The 24,190-nt window shown below is 37.6% G+C and overlaps 1 protein-coding gene across 1 annotated transcript; it reads right to left on the bottom strand.

The window, feature by feature from the left end:
• Positions 1–8,253: 8,253 nt before the first annotated feature.
• Positions 8,254–9,575, bottom strand: LOC114191139. Its single transcript, XM_028080323.1, has 3 exons — positions 9,415–9,575; positions 9,303–9,357; positions 8,254–9,045 (listed from the first exon to the last, which is right to left on the bottom strand). Exons 1-3 carry the CDS (start codon positions 9,573–9,575, stop codon positions 8,254–8,256), a joined length of 1,008 nt encoding a protein of 335 aa, XP_027936124.1.
• Between the last annotated feature and the right edge of the window lie 14,615 nt (positions 9,576–24,190).

Raw genomic sequence — 24,190 nt, 5'->3', positions numbered from 1 at the left:
TTGACTTTGCACTATTTCAAAAGAATTACACAATCCACCAACGTCACAACACTTATTTATACTTCAATGCTTCAGCTTCTTCAAGTGTATACTTTTAGAGTCTTAGAGCACTATTTCTCTACCATTTTAGTAGCATGACAATCAAACCGACCTAAAATTTTTGACCTAAAAAAGAATTACCCAAAAAAGGATATCAAAAATTGCTTATTCAAATATTAAATATTAATTAAATTAAATTAAATTAATTTACAAATAAAAGGAAGAATAAAAATAGAATTTTGGACTCTTTTCTTTTAACTTGGTGACCTCTTCACCATCACAATTAAAGATTATCTTTGCACAATTCATACAATTTTGGAGATAAAATTTATATATAAAATAGTAACAAAATAATATTAACTTATATCAATATATGTCTATACTTATCGGTGAGAGTTACATACCTTGGAAGACTTTTACTTTCCAATAGTGTAGAACAATAACAACATGTTGATCCTCTCTAGATCCAAGAAAGACATTTAACTCATCAACATAGTGACAAAATAAAGTACATTTCATTTTAAATTTATTATACAAAAATGGGGTTGATTAGAAATTTACAATGACAGGTTTACAACAAATAACATATAGCAATGGCAAATAACAAATAATTATATTACCCATGAACTTCGATAGAAATGACATTGATGTTCGTCTTCCTACCACCTTTTTATATATCTCTCTTGTATCTACATAAAACAGTAAAAACTTACCCATTTCATATTTGATATTATATATCATTTAAAGAAAATAGTAAACATAATCATAATTTTACCAACTAAATAGCCGGTATCAAAGCGAGGAGCATTGATGGTAGACAAAGGAATGTACTCATTGTTCGTTTTGGGCACTAAGTTATAACCAACTAAAACAACTTTCGTACCAAATTGAAAGTTTATTTCATAGTTACCATTGGTTGTTCTAAAAGAACCACCACTACTAGAAACATTGAATGATTGTATGGAGTAGACCTTATCCTCACCGATATCCGATTGGAATTTGTATATCAACGTGCATCTTGTAACATCCCTAAGGATTATTACCTAAATAAATAAATAAATAAGGAAAAGAAATTTAAATCCTCATGATATTATTATTCCCAAACGCGGGAAAATTTTAAAATATTTAAACACGCGCCAAAAATGATAAGAAAGTAGTCATAAAGACGTTACAGTTTCCAAAATCCATAATCATAAATAAAAACATAAAAAAATATGCCTAGCTCTAATCCCAGCTAGCCCTCACTCCGTCGCCTGAGCATCCTCAACATCACCTGTATTCACATCTGCTCCCATGTAACGAATCACACAATCATCGCCATACACAAACAGAAAGAGTGAGCTGAGAAAAATAAAAACAGCATATATATATATATAATGTGAAAAATAAGACATACACCCATCTTATTCAATCTACTTAGTTCTTGGCCAAGACCTTAACCCCAAGGCTGTATAGCCTTCAATTCACACAAAAGGTTAGCCTTGGACTCGGGAATATGATGCTCACACGAACCTGCCCCCTCGTGGTCCTGCCTCTACGAACCTCCCCGCTCGTAGTCCTGCTTTACGAACCTCCCCGCTCGTAGTCCTGCTCTACGGACCTACCCGCCCGTAGTCCAACACATGTGATCCACCAGCCCCGTACCTCCCCGCTCGTATCCCCACGCAAGAGTAACTTGATATGAACCTCCCCGCTCATATCATCAAATGTTAACCACCATCCATGAACCTACCTGCTCATGGCACAACATCTCCCGATCCAAGTGTAGCATCATTGCTTAAAACACACCCCAAACACAGGTCAATGTCTGCAGAATTTCTGCCCGGCGTAGCACCAAGCGCTGCTAGGCGAAACAAGCCCAGATCGCCTGGCGGTACCTTCCCACTGCCAGGCGCTAGCGCCCGTCCAGCTCCACTATTTTTCAGTCACCGCCTGGCGGAGCAACCCTTGCCGCCAGGCGCTACGCGGTGCAGGGAACTTTGATGCTAGTGCTATCGCCTGGCGCACATGTCCAGGCTACCAGGCGCCATCACAGTAGCGATGTTCTACTTGTTTTTAGCACCCAACACCGTTTGGCTTAAGATCTCAAAGCCATCTTAGAAGTCCCGAATTCACTCCTCAATTGAATGTTATCTTCTTGATAATTCACAACTCCCAATTGGTTCCGGTATTTATTGCTCACAATTGTTAAGTCCTTTAATCAAGGCCTACCCACTTACCAAATATTTCACATTTCATAATCTCCTAAACAAGCTCATTAGCAATCCTAGTTTGCACCAAATTTGGTTATGCATCCTTTCCTCATTCCGTTATTATGCCTATTATCGCACTTTCTACTCATAGGCAGTTTTATCACCTTTCAATAGTATACACTTATTTTTCCAGTTTTATTCCACTAATTTCAGATATCCAACTTCCCACCCTGCATCACCATCACCAACCATACCCAATGATATTTACACCAATCCACATTCATAACTATAATTCGACACTATAGATCAACTATTACTTGTTTCCCTTCTATCTACTACCCCATTCACCCTTTCATCTATAACCCCAAAGATTCCCAATTCTCACTAATTAGTACGTGAATCCTCAATCCTCATTCCATTACCCCTCCAAGAAGATTTCCTCATTCACTTACACACTACTCCTAACATACCATACCTTCCAACTCCTCCCCATGTCTCAATATCAATAAGTCCATGTGTACCAATTTCCTCCACTTTATTTATGACTAGTTTTCCTATTCCAACATCCCCCATCAATGTTTATCGCGCCCATTCAGAACACGACACTTCAACTACCTCTACCGTTGCCGCCGTCAGGCGGTACACCAGTACTAGACACAAAACAATTTTTTTTCGCACCAGTTACGTGATTCCTCCTAGCTTGATTTGATACCCAATCGAATTACACCAAACCTCACTAATTCATATTAATTTTACCAAACCAGAAAGCCTAATATTATCTCTTTTGAGCCATGGAATTATTGGTATAGTCAACATCAATTGATCATTCCTTCACTTCTAAGAACCCAAAACCTCTTATCATAATTATTCATACATGATTTTCTATAAACACTGCCAATTCCAATTTCATAAATATTATACACACATTATATCACACATAACATCACATTCGGAATTCAAAATGACCCAAGCACCAACCAAAAGCCAAGAAAACCCACACACTGTGTCGCGTTGCCTGGCGGACATTCAACCCTGCCAGGCGGTTCAAGCCAAACTCAAGAACAACGCTAACCTCTGGTGCGTCGCCTGGCGGCAGGGGTTGAGCCGCCAGGCAGTTTCTGGGGAAAACCCAAAAACTCCCAAAAATAGTGCAGAAACAACGTAACCAAACACAGGGTTCATGCAACTATGATCATACAATTCACAGTATAGTGATTACGAATAAGAACATGCAGAAACAACTCCCCTTACCTCGACTCCTTGCTTCAACATGAATTTGATGTGTCTTTAACCCCAAAACACTCTTGTTCTTTGCTTGCACTCCTAAAATTGGTTTTCCACTCCAATTCTCCTCTACAATACGTGCCAATATGCCAAACTTGCTGCCCAACACTCACCCCATTGTTTCAGGTCTCTCTCCCCCTAATTACTCTCTCTCTCTCAAAATTAATCCACTCTTAATTACCCTTTAACACCCTAAAACGAAAAATAAGTTAAAATGTGTTTTTAATGGTTATTCAATACCCTTTACAGAATATTTTTCAGCACTCTCGGCTGCCTTTCTTGATTGCTAGGGTTTCTAAACCCTTTCATATTCATGCCAAGGAAAATTTGGAAAAAAGAGAGCAATTTTGTTATTAGCAAGGTTTGAACTCACAACCTTTCAATCACAAAGCAAGTGCACAACCAACTCATATTTGTGATAATTCCTTTAATTCTAAGATTATGTTATCACGCCTCACATTCAAATATATAACATAAAAATGCATAAATTAAATAACATTTACAAATGGCCTACATAAGACTTGGACCTAAGCCCTCTCACACAATCAATGTACTCTCAACCATTTGAGCTAGAACTTTTCCACGTCATAGCAATCCTCATTAAATACCTTAAAGGCTTTTATTACCCGAATTTATTAAATAATTATTTAATTAACTATTTAATTTTCTCGGTTCTTACATTCCCCCCACCTTTAAAGATTTTTGTCCTCGAAAATAAGACTTACCAGGAAATAAGTGCGGGTAGGACTGCCTCATGCGATCCTCCATCTCCCAGGTCATCTCCTAAGTAGCCTCATCCCATAGCACTTGCGAGTTTAGAATCCGCACCGGTCCGGTGTTCACAGTTAAATCTTCCTTGATCTGGATATCATCTGACTCCAAAACATGAGATGGGTCTGCTATGTATTTCCTCAACTGAGAGACATGAAACACATTATGCAGATTCGCCAAGTGCGGTGGCAAGGCGATCTCATAAGTTGTAGCGCCAATTCTCCTCAAAATCTAATAGGGCCCAACAAACCTTAGAGTTAACTTCCTTGATTTGATGGCCCTTCCAATACCTGTCGTCGGTGTCACTCTAAGGAATACATGGTCCCCAACTTCAAACTCTAATGGCTGCCTCCTTTTATCTGTATACGACTTTTGTGTGCTTTGAGTAGCCCTCATTCTCTCCTGAATTGTCTTGACTTTCTCAAATGTCTGCTACAGAAATTCTGGACCCAATACCAGGGATTCACCATCCTGGTTCTAACATAGCGGTGTCCTGCATTGTCGCCCATACAAGGCCTCATATAGTGCCATGCCTATACTGAAGTGGTAGTTGTTATTGTACGTGAACTCCACCAATTGAAGCACCTCACTCCAGCCTCCCATATGATCCAGCACACAAGCTCGTAATAAATCCTCCAAAGACTAGATCGTATGCTCCGACTACCCATCAGTTTGTGGATGGTATGCAGAACTCATCCTCATCTAGGTCCCCAACGCTACCTGTAGAGACTACCAAAAGCGAGATGTGAATCTTGGGTCTCTGTCTGATACTATGCTAGCTGGCACACCATGCAACCTGACCACTTCTCGCACATACAACTCAGCCAATTTATCAAATGACCACTTTTGATTAATGGTGAGGAAATGGGCACACTTTGTCAACCTGTCCACTATTACCCAGATTGAGTCATATACTCTATCTCTGACCCGTAAGATACCATCAGACCCCATCCTGTAATCCTTCCACTAGTGCAGAAATGGTATATTACAACAAGATATTACAACATTTACACGCAAACCGATGTAGTACAGTGCGCAGTGGCATTTTTGAAAATACTGAGACTATTATTACATCGGTTATAAATAAAACCGATGTAACATTAATTTTTTCTAGAAAAGTAATCAAAAAACCAAATTTTAAACACTACTACATTGGTTCTCTCTAATAACCGATGTAGTACCCGAATTAATTTCACCACACCTGTTGCTTTCCCTCTCATTTCTCGTTTTCTTCTTCGCGTCTGCTACTTCTTCCTCTGCTCCGCTCCTCCGCTCCACCACTGTAATGCGAATGCAAACTGCTCCTCCACCTCTCGCCGTTGAAGCAGCCATTGCCACCGTCGTTCGTTGAACCACTGCAAACCCTTGCCCGCGCAACCCTCCGTTCGGCCACACCGCTTCTCTGGTTTGGAACTCTACTTCCACCGCACGGCCACGCCGCTGGAGCTCCGTCTGCAGTTAGTCGCCTCCATAGTCAGACCAATCGCATCTCCATCCGCCGCTTCTCTGAGGTTGGGGTTTGGTCAGAGCGTCGTGGCCGTTGCCGCTGTTACTGGCCCTCGCGTTGCAGCTCTCCCGCCACCGTAGCACCGCGTCATCGAGGGGTCTCCGACGTCATTCGTGAAAAACGCCGCTGCCGCGACTGCCACTTGTTGCTGCCACCCTCTCCACGCCGCTGGAGATTCGTCCGCCGTTAGTCGCCTCCCGTAGTCAGACCAGTCGCGCCTCCATCTGCCGCTTCTCTGAGGTTAGGGTTTGGTCTGAGCGTCGCACCAGTTGCTGCCGCTTCTCTGAGGTTGGGGTTTGGTCAGAGCGCCGCACCGGTTGCCACCGCTGTTGGCCCTCACGCTGCAGCTCTCCCTCTACCTCGCCTGTTGCCGCCGTGGCTGCCATTTGTTGCTGCCACACTCTGTTGGTTGTTCAGGGCTGTGTAAGTGTTGTTTTACTTGCATTTGGTGGTCTGAAGGTTCAAACACTCTCACACTAGGCAAAAATTTTCATCTGCTATAACGGTTAGTTTTTTCAAATTTTATATAATTTTAATTGTTATATTTATTGGTATTAAATTTAAATCTTAATTGAATATCTAATTAAGATTATATTTGTTGATGTGTGCTTATGGTTATTATTGAACGTGTTGGTTGAGTTCGAAGGTGTCCGACCCTCGGCAATGTTTTTAGAAATTAGTTGAAGTATTTTTCAATCAATGATTTAAAGATGTTTTTCAATCATCAAGAAAATCATTTTTATAAACTTCAACTGTTCATTTGGACAGTTGGGGAATATTGAATGCCAGTATAAACAAGCTTTTTATGTTGTGTAGTAATGGATCGAAGTTGGGTGCATGCTAGTCGAATCACTGATGTGTATGAGAATAGCGCTGAAGAGTTTCTTCAATTTGCTCAGTGAAATGCAACACTCGTGAATGGAAAATATTACTGCCCTTGTGTTAATTGTTTGAATGTTAGACGACAATCAATTGAGTTGATACGAGAACATCTCCTTTGTGACGGTTTCTTAAAGAGTTATAGAACGTGGACCTGGCATGGTGAAGTTGTAAATCTCTCAAGCATACCTCAATCTGAAGAGTCAAATGTAATAGCCTTTTTCTGCACTAGTGTTCCCTTTCTTAGTTCTTATCCAGCTCACAAACTGCTGCAGCTCAACATTGTTCTTTTATTGATCACGGATGCTCTCCAATACATCACTGGTCAGTGTCAAAACACTGCATCTGATGGAATCTTCACTCAACTACATACCCAGGTTCATATCCCTGAGCTTCTCAATCAATTATAGCTCCTTCACCATCATAGCCGAGATATGCATCCTTTTCCGAGTCAAGGTGTCCGCAACAACATTTGCTTTACCAAGGTGGTAAAGCAACTCAAAATCATAGTCCTTGAGGTACTCCATCCATAGCCGTTGTCTCATATTCAACTCCTTATGATCAAACAGGTATTTCAGGCTTTTATGATCACTAAAAACCTGGAATTGGGTGCCATACAAGTAGTGTCTCCATGTTTTGAGAGCACTACAATGGCCAACTCTAAATGATGGGTAGGGTAGTTTTTCTCGTGCACCTTTAACTGCCTAGAAGCATATGCTACTGGCCTCTTCTCCTACATCAGTACACAACCCAAACCCTGATAGGATGCATCGCAGTATACCTCAAACTTTTTATTGGTATCTGGTATGACAAGTACTGGAGCTGTGGTCAACCTCCTCTTCATCTCTTCAAAGCACTCTTCACATTTATCAGTCTAGGAGAAGGGTTGATCTTTTCTAGTGAGCTGAGTTAATGGACTCACCATCTTGGAGAACCCCTCTACAAATCTTCTATAATACCCTGCCAACCCCAAGAAGCTTCCGACTTCTGTTATTGTCTGAGGTCTCTCCCACTTCAGCATAGTCTCAATCTTGCTCGGGTCTACTGCAATACCGTGTGAAGAGATAACGTGCCCTAAAAATTGTACCTCTTCCAACCAGAATTCACATTTGGACAGCTTGCCGTAGAGCTGATGTTCTCTCAGCACTTCTAGTACAATTCTCAAGTGGCCTGCATGTTCCTCCTTAGTCTGATAGTAGATGAGGATGTCATCTATAAACACCACCACAAATTTATCCAGATAGGGGCGGAAGATTCAGTTCATATAATCTATGAAGATAGCTGTAACATTGGTCACTCCAAATGGCATCACAACATATTCATAATGCCCATATCTCGATCGAAAAGCTATCTTCCGAACGTCCTCTGGCTTGACTAAGATCTGATATAGCTAGACCTTAAGTCGATCTTAGAGAACACACCTGCCCCTCTCAACTGATCGAGCAAATCATCAATCCTCGACAATGGGTACTTGTTCTGTATTGTCAGTTTGTTCAACTGCCGGTAATTCACACAAAGTCGAGAACTTCCATATTTCTTCTTTACTAATAATACCGGAGCTCCCCACGGTGATGCACTGGGTCAAATGAATTTCTTCTCTAGCAAATCCTCGATCTGCTTTTTCAACTCTGCTAGTTCTGCCCGTGCTATTCTGTACGGTGCTGCCGACACTAGACCCGCTCCAGGGATTACATCAATTGAGAAATATATGTCCCTGCTAGGTGGCAACTCGGGTATCTCATCTAGAAATACGTCGGCATATTCATCTACCACTGGTATTCGATTAATCTGCTCTTCAGTGCTTATTTTCTTCTCTTGGGCCACTATCACAAAGCAAGTAGATCCTTGTTTCATCTCTTTTACGGCCTCTTGCGATGTCACCAACTCTAACCCCTCAGTTTCTGGAAATATAATTTTGCGCCGTCCACAATCAATCACCACATGGTTGATAGACAACCAGTCAATTCCCAATATAACCTCCAATCCCTCCAAGGGCAAGCAAATGAGGTTCACCTTGAAGTGTCTGCCCTCTACCTCCATCAAGCATCCAACACAGGCCAAATTTGTTGAAACCTGTCCAGATGCTGGGGTCGAGACTATCAACTTGCATCCCAGGTCACGAGTAGACAATACCAATTTCTCTACACACTCATGGGATATGAAGGAGTGTGAAGCTCCTAAATCAAATAGCACTAGCACAGTGTTACCAAAAAGTAAGCAATAGTCCAGAATCAGGTTACCTGACAGGGTGGCCTCAGTACTAGTCATGGCGAAGACCCGACCTACTGCTCTCAGCCTATCAGATGAAGGTGGTTGAGATCGTGATCCTGGAGTAGTCTTCTTGTTAGGACACTTGTTGGCAAAATGTCTTGGCTGGTCACAAGCATAGCCTTGTGAGTGCTCATACTACTGCCTCCACTATTAGCTGGTTTAGTGTAGTCTCTCCTCAGATGCTCTCCTCCACAGTTATAGCACCTTAGTTTCTGTGAGGATGATGGCGGTCTACTGTAGGGCTTCTTCTGTTGTCTTCCCTCAGCGCTGCTCTTCTGTGTTCGGCTGACCCGGCTGGGCCCCATCTCCAGTTGTTAAACACTTTTGGCCCGCTCGACCAAAACTGGGAACTCACGTACCCTCAGTGGTACAATAAAGCACCTCAGTTCATGTTGGAGGCCGCCTTCAAACTTCCTACATTGCCATTCTTCGGTCACTGTTTATGAGTAGAACCTTGAGAGATACTCAAACCTCTCTACATAGGCCTGCACTGATAAGTCCCCATGTTGTAAGGTGAGGAACTCGGCCTCGCGATCATGTTTAGTGTTATCTGGGAAGTATTTCTCTAGGAATCTCGTCCTGAAGCTGGTCCAAGTCACCTCCTCCTCCCTGTTCCACATCTGCTGCTGCATCCCTATCCACCAATACTCTGCCTTAGTCACCAACAGAAAGGTGGCGAAGGTGAGCTTTTGTGCCTTTGTACACTCTATCACCCGGAAGATCTTCTCACACTCGCGTAACCACGTGTCTGCCTAATCTGGGGTTGCTTTCCCAGTGAATTTCGCTGGCTTATGACGCATGAAGTCTTCCATAGTCACAAGTCTAATCGGTGGGATCATGGCCCGCGGTTGCGTTGCCACATGCTGCATCGCATCTACCATCCTGTGGATTGCGTTAGCAATCTCGTCAGCCCCAACGGTATTTCTACGCCTCCAGTTTGCCATTGCCTGTGCACGCCACATAGTTCAGCTGTTAAAATCAAACAGCTAAAAAATTTAAAATAAACACTATCAATTTGTAACAATCAACCACACATCACACAATTTCACAACAATAAACGGTCAGCTCACTCCCCAATTTTCCCAAAATATCAAAACGTTCGCTTTGATACCAAATGTAACATCGCTAAGTATTATTACTTAAATAAATAAATAAGGAAAAGAAATTTAAATCGTCATGATATTATTATTGCCAAACGCGGGAAAATTTTAAAATATTTAAACACACGCCAAAAATGATAAGAAAGTAGTCATAAAGATGTTACAGTTTCCAAAATCCATAATCATAAATAAAAACATAATAAAATATGCCTAGCTCCAATCCCAGCTAGCCCTCACTCTGTCGCCTGAGCATCCTCAACATCACCTGTATCCACATCTGCTCCCGTGTAACGAATCACACAATCATCACCATACACAAACAGAAAGGGTGAGTTAAGAAAAATAAAAACAACATACACACACACACACACACACATATATATATATATATATATATATATATATATATATATATATATAATGTGTAAAATAAAACATACACCCATCTTATTCAATCTACTTACTTCTTGGCCAAGACCTCAACCCCAAGGCTGTATAGCCTTCAATTCACACAAAAGGTTAGCCTTGGACTCGGGAATATGATGCTCACACAAACCAGCCCGCTGGTTGTCCTGCCTCTACGTACCTCCCCGCTCGTAGTCCTGCTCTACGAACCTCCTCGCTCGTAGTCCTGCTCTATGGACCTACCTGCTTGTAGTCCAACACATGTGATCCACTTGCCCCGTACCTCCCCGCATGTGGCATCTCTCAAACGTGAGTCGGAACATACGAACCTACCTCACTCGTATCCCCACGCAAGAGTAACTGGATATGAACCTCCCCGCTTATATCATCACATGTTAACCACCATCCATGAACCTACCCGCTCATGGCATAGCATCTTCTGATCCAAGTATAGCATCATTGCTTAAAACACACCCCAAACACAGGTCAATGTTTGCAGAATTTCCACCCGGCGCAACACCAAGCGCTGCCAGGCGAAACCAGCCCAGACCGCCTGACGGTACCTTCTAATCGCCAGGCGCTTGCGCCCGTCCAGCCCCTTTGTTTTTCAGTCACCGCCTGGCGGAGCACCCCTTGCCGCCAGGTGCTACGCGATGTAGGGACCTTTGACGCTAGTGCTATCGCCTGGCGCACATGTCCAGGCCGCCAAGCGCCATCACAAGAGCGATGTTCTACTGGATTTTAGCACCCAACACCGCTTGGCTTAAGATCTAAAAGCCATCCTAGCAGTCTCGAATTCACTCCTCAACTGAATGATATCTTCTTGATAATTCACAGCTCCCAATTGGTTCCGGTATTTATTGCTCACAATTGTTAAGTCCCTTAATCAAGGCCTACCCACTTACCAAATATTTCACATTTCATAATCTCCTAAACAAGCTCATTAGTAATCCAAGTCTGCACCAAATTTGGTTATGCATCCTTTCATCATTCCGTTATTATGCCTATTATCACACTCTCTACTCATAGGCACTTCTATAACTTTTCAATAGTATACCTTTCTTTTTCCTAGTTTTATTCCACTAATTTCAGATATCCAACTTCCCACCCTGCATCACCATCACCAACCATACCCAATGATATTTACACCAATCCGCATTCATAACTATAATTCGACACTATAGATCAACTATTACTTGTTTCCTTTCTATCTACTACCTCATTCACCCTTTCATCTATAACCCCAAAGATTCCCAATTCTCACTGATTAGTACGTGAATCCTCAATCCTCATTTAATTACCCTTCCAAGACATATTTCCTCATTCACTTACACACTACTCCTAACATACCATACCTTCCAACTCCTCCCCATGTCTCAATATCAATAAGTCCATGTGTACCAATTTCCTCCACTTTATTTATGACTAGTTTTCCTATTCCAACATCCCCCATCAATGTTTATTGCGCCCATTCAGAACACGACACTCCAACTACCTCTACCGTTGCCGCCGTCAGGCGGTACACCAGTACTAGACACAAAATAGGTTTTTTTCGCACCAGTTGCGTGATTCCTCCTAGCTTGATTTGATACCCAATCGAATTACACCAAACCTCACTAATTCATATTAATTTTACCAAACCAGAAAGCCTAATATTATCTCTTGTGAGCCATGGAATTATTGGTATAGTCAGCATCAATTGATCATTCCTTCACTTCTATGAACCCAAAACCTCTTATCATAATTATTCATACATGACTTTCTATAAACACTGCCAATTCCGGTTTTTGAAATATTATACACACATAATATCACACATAACATCATATTCAGAATTCAAAATTACCCAAGCACCAACCAAAAGCCAAGAAAACCTGCACACTGTGTCGTGCCACCTGGCAAACATTCAACCCTGCCAAGCGGTTCAAGCCAAACTCAAGAACAACGCTAACCTCTGATGCGTCGCCTGGCGGCAGGAGTTGAGCCGCCAAGCAGTTTCTGGGGAAAATCCAAAAACTCCCAAAAGCAGTGTAGAAACAGCGTAACCAAACACAGGGTTCATGCAACTATGATCATACAATTCACAGTATAGTGATTACGAATAAGAACACGCAGAAACAACTCCCCTTACCCCGACTCCTTACTAAAACGTGAATTTGATGTGTCTTTAACCCCAAAACACTCTTGTTCTTTGCTTGCACTCCCAAAACTGGTTTTCCACTCCAATTCTGCTCTACAATACGTGCCAATATGCCAAACTCGCTGCCCAACACTTACCCCACTGTTTCAGGTCTGTCTCCCCCTAATTACTCTTTCTCTCTCTCTCAAAATTAATCCACTGTTAATTACCCTTTATCACCATAAAACAAAAAATAAGTTAAAATGTGTTTTTAATGGTTATTCAATACCCTTTACAAAATATATTTCAGCACTCTCGACTGCCTTTCTTGACTGCTAAGGTTTCTAAACCCTTTCATATTCATGCCATGAAAATTTGGCAAAAAGAGAGCAATTTTGTTCTTAGGAAGGTTTGTGTTGGTATCACGCAGCTGAATATTTAAACTTTGGTCAAAAACCAAGAGGGGGTGAATTGGATTTTTATAAGTCTTAACAGGTTTTAAATATTTTCTCAAAATTTTAATGATTAACTTAAAATCACAGTTACTTTAAATGCAAGTGCAGATAAATAAAGAGGTTAAGGGAGGAAGATGCACACTGATATTTATACTTATTCAGATCAAAAGACCCTACTTATAAAAGAGTAAGGATTAGAAAACACAACGCATCACTCAATCTTCTAAGAACTCACTTAGAAAAAGTTATCACTCACTCACACAAATGGTTTGATTCAGATCAAAAGACCCTACTTATAAAAGAGTAAGGATTAGAAAACACAACGCATCACTCAATCTTCTAAGAACTCACTTAGAAAAAGTATATTTTTATAATTGCTAGTGGTAATCGATTATTTCAAGTTGTTTTTCAAGAGCCAAGTTATAACTACCAGTGATAATCGATTACCATTCGTGGTAATCGATTATCTTAAGTAGGTTTTGAAAAATAGAATTTTTTGAGTTGGTAATCGATTATTATAAGTTTGAACTCACAACCCTTCAATCACAAAGCAAGTGTACAACCAATTCAACCAACTCATATTTGTGATAATTCCTCTGATTCTAAGATTATGTTATCACGCCTCACATTCAAATATATAACATAAAAATGCATAAATTAAATAACATACAAATGACATACATAGGACTTGAACCCAAGCCCTTTCACATAATCAAAGTACTCTCAACCATTTGAGCTAGCACTTTTCCACATCATAGCAATCTCCATTAAAAACCTTAAAGGCTTTTATTACCCGCATTTATTAAATAATTATTTAATTAACTATTTAATTTTCTCAGGTCTTACACATCTTACCGAGGCATGGATCAATACACCTTGCATTAATATTTTTATATATAGGATATTAAATTATAACAATGTTGAAGAGTAAATAATTTGTGAACGATTTGTATTCTAGTACTTATTTGTCTTGGAGGACAATTTCCATTGAAAATGGAGATTTGTTTTTAGTATAATCTTCAACAAATCATAACCTTACATCTTTTGCAATAATATTCCATTTTTTCTTCTCCGAGTTCACTTCTACTATGGAGTGGGATTGTTTCTGGACAATAGACAATAGTGAATTAGTAAATGGAAGACATTAAAGTGAAAAATAGAAAAAGTCCACAAATGTATATATAGAGACAATGATACAGGATAAATTAACACAAGCAGCAACAATAGTCTTGTTCTTTTATTTGAATTTGAATTTGGTTTTTGAATTGCTATACGCCTTAACTTATTTGGTCAATAGTTTGCCAAAAATATGACAAAAGCATACATGCCAACGATAGATTAATAGCATTATGAATATTTATATACCACTTAAAATGGGAAAATACAACTTACAACTCAAAATACAACTTAGGCATTAAACAATGTCAACAAAAAAAATAGCCTTTACCATAGTAAAAAGTAGAGATCACACAATGTAGCAAGATATGCAGAGTAGTTTCTTCAAAATGAAAACAATATATAGAGATTAATAAAGTGAAAATACTGATGTGAACCAAAAAAATGAAAAATTACATATATTGTGAAAAAAAAAAGCCAAAAATTGCATGAAATAGCCTAAACCATAAACCTAAAAAACGTAAAATTAACAAAAAACAAAATGCCACAAGGAAACATGATAGGGTTAGAACCCAAATATGAGTTTAAATGTAAGTAGAAATACAAATATCATGTTAATCAAACAGATCAAAATGGAGGAATTTTCAGAGAGGAAGAAACAAAAAATGCAATGAGCTTAACCATAACAAAAAAATGATATGTGAAAGAACTAGAAAAAAATTAAAGAAGTAAAGATTGAAACACAAATATGTAAATGTGTGAGGAAGAACTCGAAATGTTACGTTGATCAGGCGATTTGAAGGCGAAAGAAACCACTAGTTGAGAGAGAGAGTTAAACTTAAACGAAAGCATTAGGCTATCACGTGGGAAAGAAAAGCCTTTACTTGTAGACCACTGACAGAAGCAAACCATCTACCTTTATTTGCAGACTACATCTCTTTTGTCTCTTGACTTTTGTAGAAGATGCTTGGCACGTGTAAGAACCAAATGTTGCCAAATGTTAAAATGTAGGGTGTGTATCAAATTGATCTAAAAGGAAACGTGTAAGAGAAATAAAGTATCAAATCTCCCAATTTTAAGTGTGTTCTAATTGCTAACATGTGTTTTATTTAACAAAGTTAATGTTACATTCATCATAAACTTTTATGTTATCATAACCATGAACTAAATGATTAATATTTAATTAAAAGAGTTGTAATCAAAGTGGCACCAAAGCTCTCTTGTTTGCTTGGTGCATAACTTTCTCCACAATTATTCAATTGGATTGATTCTTTTTGCATCGCATGCTTGAGTCACTTATCTTTATTTTGAATATAAAACATAATTTTAGGAGTTTTGTGCAAGTTGTAGTTTTATTTATAAAATCCCAACAGATGTATTAGTGTTGTCAAGTGGCCATTTTATATCTTTATATACTTGTATGAGAATGTGCAGATTTATTTGGGATTCATTGAAAGCATATGAACCATTTGGGTGATGTACAAAATATAATATATATATATATATATATATATATATATATATATATATATGTACATTTTAATCTAAAAGGTGCGATGTGAAATGCAAAAATGCATGTTGCTTGTGTTGTGAATGATGAATAGTTGAGGAACATTGTTGTTGTATTTTTGGTGAGATGGGTTATGATTGTGGAATTTTGTTATGATATTAGTAATTTCAATTGGGAAGGTTATATTATGATATCAAGTAATGTATGGAGTGGAAAGGATGGTGAAAATGGTTGTGAATTGTGTTCTAAGGAAGTGTGATGCCTTTAAGAGAGCAAAAGTGAATAAATGGAATAAAATGAGAATAAGTTTGAATTGTATGATTGTTTGGAGTTTTGGCCTCTAAGGAAGAAGTACAAATCCTCATTAATTTAATGTTATGCATTGACTAGGGATATGTGTTGGTCAGAAGTCATCATATATTCTACTAGGCTTACAAACTCACATAAAGTGTCATAGTCTAGGTGGTGAAAGTTGAAGGAGATTCTTATGGTGATATTAAGGGTGAGACCTCTCGTTTGGCGATGCCATAAGTTAACTTACCTTGTCTAAAGGAATTTTATTGTTAAGCCAGGTGCAAGGCTTCTTATGTCCTAGTCAATGCATAAATTCGGATAATCAAGTCTACCTTATGTTTGTATGTGTTGATGAGATTGTGTTGTGATTTTGGAATGATGAACTACTAATTTAGGTGTGATATCTTATTGTGTGGACATTTTATGTATGAATTTAAATCTATGTATGTATAAAGAGCTTACCTTCACTTTATTTGTGTTGTTTGTGTATTTCTTCTGTTGCAATGAAAACCATTCATTGGTGTAAGTAGGAGATGATGCAGGAGCGGATGCACCACAGGATGTAGTAGAATCTTCGGTTTGAACCATAAGATAATCTTGTTTTGTTTATGTATGGTTGTTTTTTTAGGATGACAATACTTATACTCTATGTTAATTATTTTGGATTACCAAACATGTCTCACTTTAGTGGTTTTATTATATAATTTCATAATTTACATATTTAAAAATGTACAATTATAATATGAAAAGCTAATTGGAACACATTTTCAACCTAAACTAATGAGTTATTTAAATAAAAAATTAATTGTAATACATTTAATTTTTAAATGAATTAACTATTGAAAGCAAAGAAGAAATTTGATGACTAACGGTTAAATGTTTTAAAAACAATAATCGATTTCTCACCCTAATAAGACAACAATATTTTGGTATATAGTTTGGAATGTTTGGATAAATAATTTTCTACAATTATTGTTATAAAAATACTACAAAATGTGAGCTAATGGAAAAAAATTGAAAGTTGAAAATACTTGCTCTTCTAAATAGTCAAAATTATAATATAAAATATGTTTAATTAATTTTTAAATTCTTATAAGTTTAGATATTAATTTTAGTTAAGTTCTGTTAAATTATTTTGATCTAAGTTATTTGATATTTTTATATTTCAATTGAGGTTCTGCACTTCAACATTTTAGTTAAATGAATGATGTCATTGTTATACTGTTTCATGATATTATTTATTGCTTTCAGATGTAAATAAATAAAATATTGTATGGCTAATATAATAAAAACCTTACATTCATAAATGAAGCAATAGACCCAAAGTTCGGTATAATTGGGTTTACCTTTTCAAAGTGTTTGGGTGAATTAAATTGGGGCTTCTCCATGCACCCACATGACTTCTTCAGAAAAAAAATGTTAGTATTTATTATCATTATAATCTTATCTAACATGGTAATTAATAGGGGTGGTAATTTGGGCATGGCCTGTCGGGCCGGCCCGCAGGCCCGTGAAAAAAATACGAGGCGAGTCAGGGTAAAGAGCCTGTAGGCCTGTAGTAGCCCGGTCTGCATAAGCCTGCAGCCCACGCGGGTCGGCCTGCAAGTCCGCATAAAATTAAGAAAAAAAAAACTTACACTTGTGTATATTAATTATTTTGTTATGGACTTTTGCATTAACGTTTAAAATTCTTGTATAACTGGAAAAGACAAGTATTATGTATTTTTTAATGTGCTAAATTTAAAGAATACATTGTGTATCTCATCGTATGAATATGATGAAAATGTTGAATTATCAATTTATCATCTAATTTCCCAAAGTCTTTACTTAATTTTGTAAACTTCTTAAAGTTTTCCGATTTTTAAACATTGAAAGTTTTATCATAAAAATTCAAAGAAAAAAAAGTGGGCCAGCCCGTGGGCCCGCGGGTCAAGGAATATGCAGGGTGGGCAAGTGTTTGCAACCCGTATAAAGTGTGCGGGGCGGGGTAGGCCAGCCCGCGTTGTGTGGGCCTTATGTGGGCCGGGCCTAAATGGGTCGGGCCGGCCCGCATTGCCACCCCTAGTAATTAAGGGTAATTAAAAAAAGTTACTAAGACTATGTTTTTAACAGAAACATTGCACCTTCAATTTCTTTCGTATTGAATAGCTACTATACTCTCTAAACAAATCTAATGCACATCCAAATTTCTTCCATTTCTGTACAGATACAATGCTCTCCATCGAAACGCTATTTTTCTGAAACGTTTTGTTGACCATGGTCCCTGGTATTCGAACCTCTCAGCGTGGTGGTCCCTATTCGAACCTCTCGTGGTCCCCTACCATCTTTGTCCTTGTTTATGGTTTGACACAACATGTTAGTGTTAACATTTACATTTCATTGCACCTTATTTTTAATGCATGGATAGTTGTTGTTGTTGGGTGAAAGTTTGTTGCTGAGCTTACTTAAATGGCATTGCATGTTGATGAAAAAATGATTTAAGTACCGGGGTTCAACATTCGATATTTATATTGTATAACCAGATGTCGACATTTGCTGTAAATAGCCACAATTTAATCTGAAACGCATGTAGACATTCGTTACTATTGAGTACCAATTGTGGACATTTGGTACTGAACTAAGTAATCAATGTTATGAACACCGGCTGTGGATATTCGGTGTGCACTGTTAGAAACCGAAGGTGGACATCCGGTATATGTTGGAACCGGATGTGGACATCCGGTGCACACTAGAAACGAATGTCAGAAGTCGTTCCAGATATACACTTCCGTAATTGGTTTGTTTTTTCCTTTTAACAAATATTTATTAATTTTTATTTTCACCACCTATCAAAAAGATTAAAACACAAAATGAATTTACTCATGCTACCCAAGGTTTGAAGTCACATCCTTCCACCCATCAAGCATATGCATAATCATCAAGCTATCATATTATTCATGTCAATTCACGCATACATACACCATGTTAAGTCATGATTCCACATTCACCATATATTTGTAAAATAAAACACAATTAAAGTATCACACTAATGACACACACATGACTTGAACCCAAGTCCTTTCAACATGACCGAACACTCTTAACCACTTAAGCTAGTATTGTTCTAATCCTATGTCTTGCCAAGAAATTCTCTAAGGGGTACTTCCAACCCATCATTATTTGTAATTTATTATTTATTATTTATATAAATTTCCAAGTCTTACAATAATTTTGTTACAAAAAATTTAAGAAAACAAATTAAAAGGTAACCGAATGTGAATATCCGATATGGTTTACAAACGAATGTCAAATTTGTTCACCGAATGTCCACGTCCACATGTTCGTATATTTTTTTTTTATTATTTGAATTATTGGTGAGTTTTATTGTTGTTGATTTTTTTTTATCTTGTATATGTTATTTTAGATTTATAAATATTGACTTAGTAATTTATTTGTTTATTTTCTATACGAGTGTAATGAATTCTTATCTAAATAATTTTTTATTTTTTTTACTTTATTATAATTAAATTTTATTTTTAATTTTCTATTTTTTGTTAGTATTCAAGATATTGATGTACTAATTATTGTTTTTCTTTTTTGAAGACATTAATAAAATTTAAAACTTATGAAGGTTATTTTATATTTTCCTTGATTCTTTTTTAATTATTTGTAGGTGATTATAATTATAGAAGATTTTTATTTGAGTTATTTTAGTTTTTTGGATTCTCAAATAAATTCGAGTTTGGTGTCAGACTTTTCTTCTTGCATTCAGAATATATGCAAAGAAGATTATACCTTTAACTTTACAATCGATGAGATTTTCCTGACATGTGAAGATTTAATTAAATGGGTTCGAGGGGTTGCTTTTGATCTTGGTTTCGTTGTTATTATTCTAAGATCTGATAAATATAATGGACAACCCGGAAGGAAGACCTGTGTATTATTAGGATGTAAAAGGGGTAGAAAATATAGGAAATACAAATCTGAGGTGGAGCCTAGTTTATCTGTCACAAGAAAATGTGAGTGTCCATTTAAATTGAGAGGCAAACTCATCTTTAAAAGGGAGGGTTGGGTGTTAAAGGTAATATGTGGTTACCATAATCATGATTTGTCAGATGCTCTAGTTGGTCACCCATTTGTTGGTAGATTGAAGTCCAGTGGACATTCGTTGCTTATTAATATGACTAAAAGTCAAGTCAAACCTGCAAGTATACTCCTCACTCTCAAAGAAAAAGATGAGTGTAATGTGATCACTATGAAGCAAGTATACAATGCAATATACAAGTATAAACAATCATTGAGAGGTTCGAGGACCGAGTTACAACAACTAATGGTGATGTTAGAACGTGATAAGTATATCCATTTTAGTAGACGTGCCGATGAATCTGAGGTGGTTAGCAACCTCTTCTAGACACATCCTGATGCGGTGAAATTGTTAAATGCATTTAATATTGTGTTCTTAATGGATGACACTAATAAAACCAACCAATATCGATTGCTATTGCTTGAGATTGTTGGTGTGACGAGATTAACTTTCTCAACCGCGTTTGCATTTTTGTCAAGTGAAAGACAAAATAATTTCACTTGGGCTCTTGAAAGGCTAAAAGGTTTCTTTATGACGTCTGAGGGTGTTCCACAAGTCATTGTTACTTATAGGGTCTAGCTTTAATGAATGTTATTGACATTGTGTTTCCTGAATGTTATCATCTTCTGTGTCATTCCCACATTCAGAAAAATGTGCATGCAAAATGCAAAACTTTAGTAAATTCTATTGACACATGGGATGTTGTGCTACAATATATGTGGGTACATGTAAAAAAGGTAGATATCCAGATAATTTCTTTGTTGATGCAAAGCTAACATCTCCTAGTTGCTCGTAAAAGTAGACAAGAGCAGCAACTCCCAAGCATATCTTCGACACGAAGGCAGATCTTGACACGTTTCATGGAATACAAAAAATACAAATCAATAACTAAGAAAAAAGGTGAAGGATTAAGTTAACTGCAAAGGAGTTGTTTCACGCGGATGTGGACCACAAGACAAAATGGCAACGTGTGGATTGCGGATTTGGAGGCTACAATGGGGATCTGGAAAGAAGAGAGAAAATGACGGACGTGGAGAGAAAAAGGGGGCTGGAAGATGCCGCACAAAAACTAAGTCAAATTTGGAGTGCATGCATTCAATGGTGGGTATGGATGTCAAAGTGGGTCAGGTCCGCCGGGTCGGCCCGCTAGCCCACCAAGAAAAGGGTGGGCCGGGGTGAAATTTCCAACCCGTCAATCCGTTGTAACCCGGCTCGCCTAGCCCGCCAGTTTAGCGGGCCAAAACGGGTCATCTCGCCCTGGCCCGCCAACCCTTTTTTTTAATTTATTTTTTAATTTTTCTATGTTTAAAATTAAAAATAATTAAAAAATAATACTTTTTTATATTATATAAATAAATTTATATATATATATAATAGATTTATAAACAAAAATTTAAAAAGAGTTAAAAAAATTAAAATTAAAAAAAATTTAAAAAAAAATCATGGCGGGCCAGCCCGCCCTAAGACTGGACGGGTTATAATATCCTGCCCGTTTATTGGTGGCGAGCCAACCCGATCCGACCTGTTTTTGATTGACCACAGGCGGGCCAGCCAAAACGGGTCGGACAGGCCCGTTTTGCCACCCTTAATGGTGGGCCTGCTACATTAAAAGAGAAAAAAATATACCTTTTTACTTTTACTGTGTAGGACAAACTTGAAATTAAATTATGTTTTGGGTACGGAAGGAGGTGTAGGGAGAAGCTCCCATTAAATTTAACATATATTTAGTCTTAGAAAAAAATTATGAAAAGAAGACATTATAGACCAACTAACTAATTCCTTTAAATTATGTAAAATTATTCGTAGCGTATTTTTTAAGCATTAATATCTACAAATTATTTACCAAATCACTGAACCGATTTCATCTAGTATTTCTTTATTAATTCACAATAAATTAATGTTTAATATCTTTTTACATAGTATTAATGTTAGATAATATTTGATCAGATTTGAAAAGATTCGATGCACTTATTTATAGGAAAGGTATTTTACCATCGATGTTTTACCTACATGCCAATTTCTTCGTTAGATTGGGTGTAGAACTGGAATTCATTTTTTTAAATTTTTTTAAATTTTTTTATATATTTTGATTTCAAACTTTCAAAATAAATGGATATAGTTATTTTAATTCAACGGTATTAACTTTTTTTTTACTTGTTAAATGATGTTTCAGACATAAATTTAACTGAAATATGTCAAACAGTATAAATAATTCAAACGCCAATTTAAAATTTTGTAACACCCCATTTATTTAATAAAGCTAAATAAAGGATATGTCACACAATATAATATAAGAAGCGAGGATAAAAGAGTATAACGTCAATCCTACATATATCCCAATTACTTAGAGGACGAATAAAAGAGATACACCACGATGCCGGGTACAAAGTAAAGTAAGAGAATGAAAATGACTTAAACAAATTTCCGGAGAAAACAATACATGGGCCTTAGCCCTAAATGAAGAGCCCAAAGGCAGAAGTCAACCCAAAGACTAAGCAGCGGAACCATTACCTCCCTGTTGACCACGGGTGTTCCTCGCATCTGCTCACATCAACAAGATGATGATCATCGCAAAAGAGAGTACCACACAGCAGGATACACAACAAAAATAGAAGGGTAAGCTAGAGCCAAAAGTGGTTTTATCATGCAATCAGATATGCTTTCACAGTCAATTATACATACTTCGCTCAAGCATGTTATGACCTTCCAAAATAATACACTAAGACTCGATCATCCAGATACATATAACCTGGTCGGATTCAGCGGATGCTTGCACTTGTGGTGGATACCTCTGCTCACCCCCGAGCTGCTCACCCCCGAGCTAGGTGTTACAAGTGTTACAATGAATCAATTTTCCCTCACCACAAGGTTAGCCCTTAATGAATTTCAAGCCTCCTGCTACTCTCACCATAGGAGTCAGTCCGCTCTAGGTGAGACTAACTGACTCCTTAGAGTGTCAGGATGCAACCTTACCTTGAATCCTTACCTAGTTATACAGATGATGCACCACCATGGGCACCCACTAACAGGGGCCATGGGATTACGTCCCGACCACTAAAGCACAACCCTGAAAATCTCACCTAGAGATCCCGAGGAATTACGCACTGACACAGACCAACATTCTTAATCAATCAAACAGATTCAGCATACATACACACATATATACATATACATCACATAAAGTTTCTCATAATTCACCTCTTGCGTATTCCCAGCCAAACTGTGACACCCCGACTATTCTACTAAATAATTATTATTTGATAAAATGATATGGAATTAATTTTTTTTTTCATAACATTATCCTTGAGAGAACATTAATAATAACATATGAAACAACTCTCACTGAGCAGGTTCCTCTTCTGCTCATGCAATAGGTACATATGAAAGAAAAATATGAAAGGAGTGAGGTCTTTATAAGCCTTAAATATCAATCTTAATAAACTCAACAAACAATACAGACATCGGGGGCCTAGATTTGGACCTACAACCACAAAACTTGATCTTGTTTTACCAGACATATGGATCCATATTCCACTTCTGATGATCCAATATGAACATCAAAAGTTACTTTGGGAAGTGATTAGGTAGTTGAGTATTTCTCATAAAATATTGGTACAATCATAATTATTTCTTTCTTGAGAATATTAGCCATTCATCGGCTCACAAAAGGGATATATACTCACTACCTAAACTTGGCGATGCCGAGCAGGTATCGGATAGTCCCAAGTTTGGCCTATGAATATCCTAGTCCAGTGCGCTATTCTGAACTATCCAGATATTCACCTACTTGGTAAAACTTCCTTAGACCCCACCATGGTCCCTGCCTTTCATCCCGCAGTGTACCAAACTGTGACTTCCCAAATACAAACACTTTGACACTGGTTTAATCTCAACTTATTGAAACCAACTTAACTCTCACTCAACTGACATACTCTTGGATATTTTCAAGGGTCATAAAATGTGATGACTATCAAATCATGTCATTGCATAAACTATACACAAAGAACATAAAATAAAATAAAATGTACATGTAATTTTCTTATATTCAAGCTTACTGAATAAAATAATATTTACTTTCACTTCACATTTTTTTTAATCATAAAACAATGATAAAATAAGAATCAAAGCAAGAACTTCAAATAAATAATTAATTAGACAAGGATTAGAACGTTATAAATAAATATA

The sequence above is a fragment of the Vigna unguiculata genome, chromosome 7, assembly GCF_004118075.2.
Source record: "Vigna unguiculata cultivar IT97K-499-35 chromosome 7, ASM411807v1, whole genome shotgun sequence".
Classification (NCBI taxonomy): Eukaryota; Viridiplantae; Streptophyta; class Magnoliopsida; order Fabales; family Fabaceae; genus Vigna; species Vigna unguiculata.
Note: the sequence above shows the minus strand (reverse complement) of the source record. Positions and strands in the feature narration are given on the sequence as shown.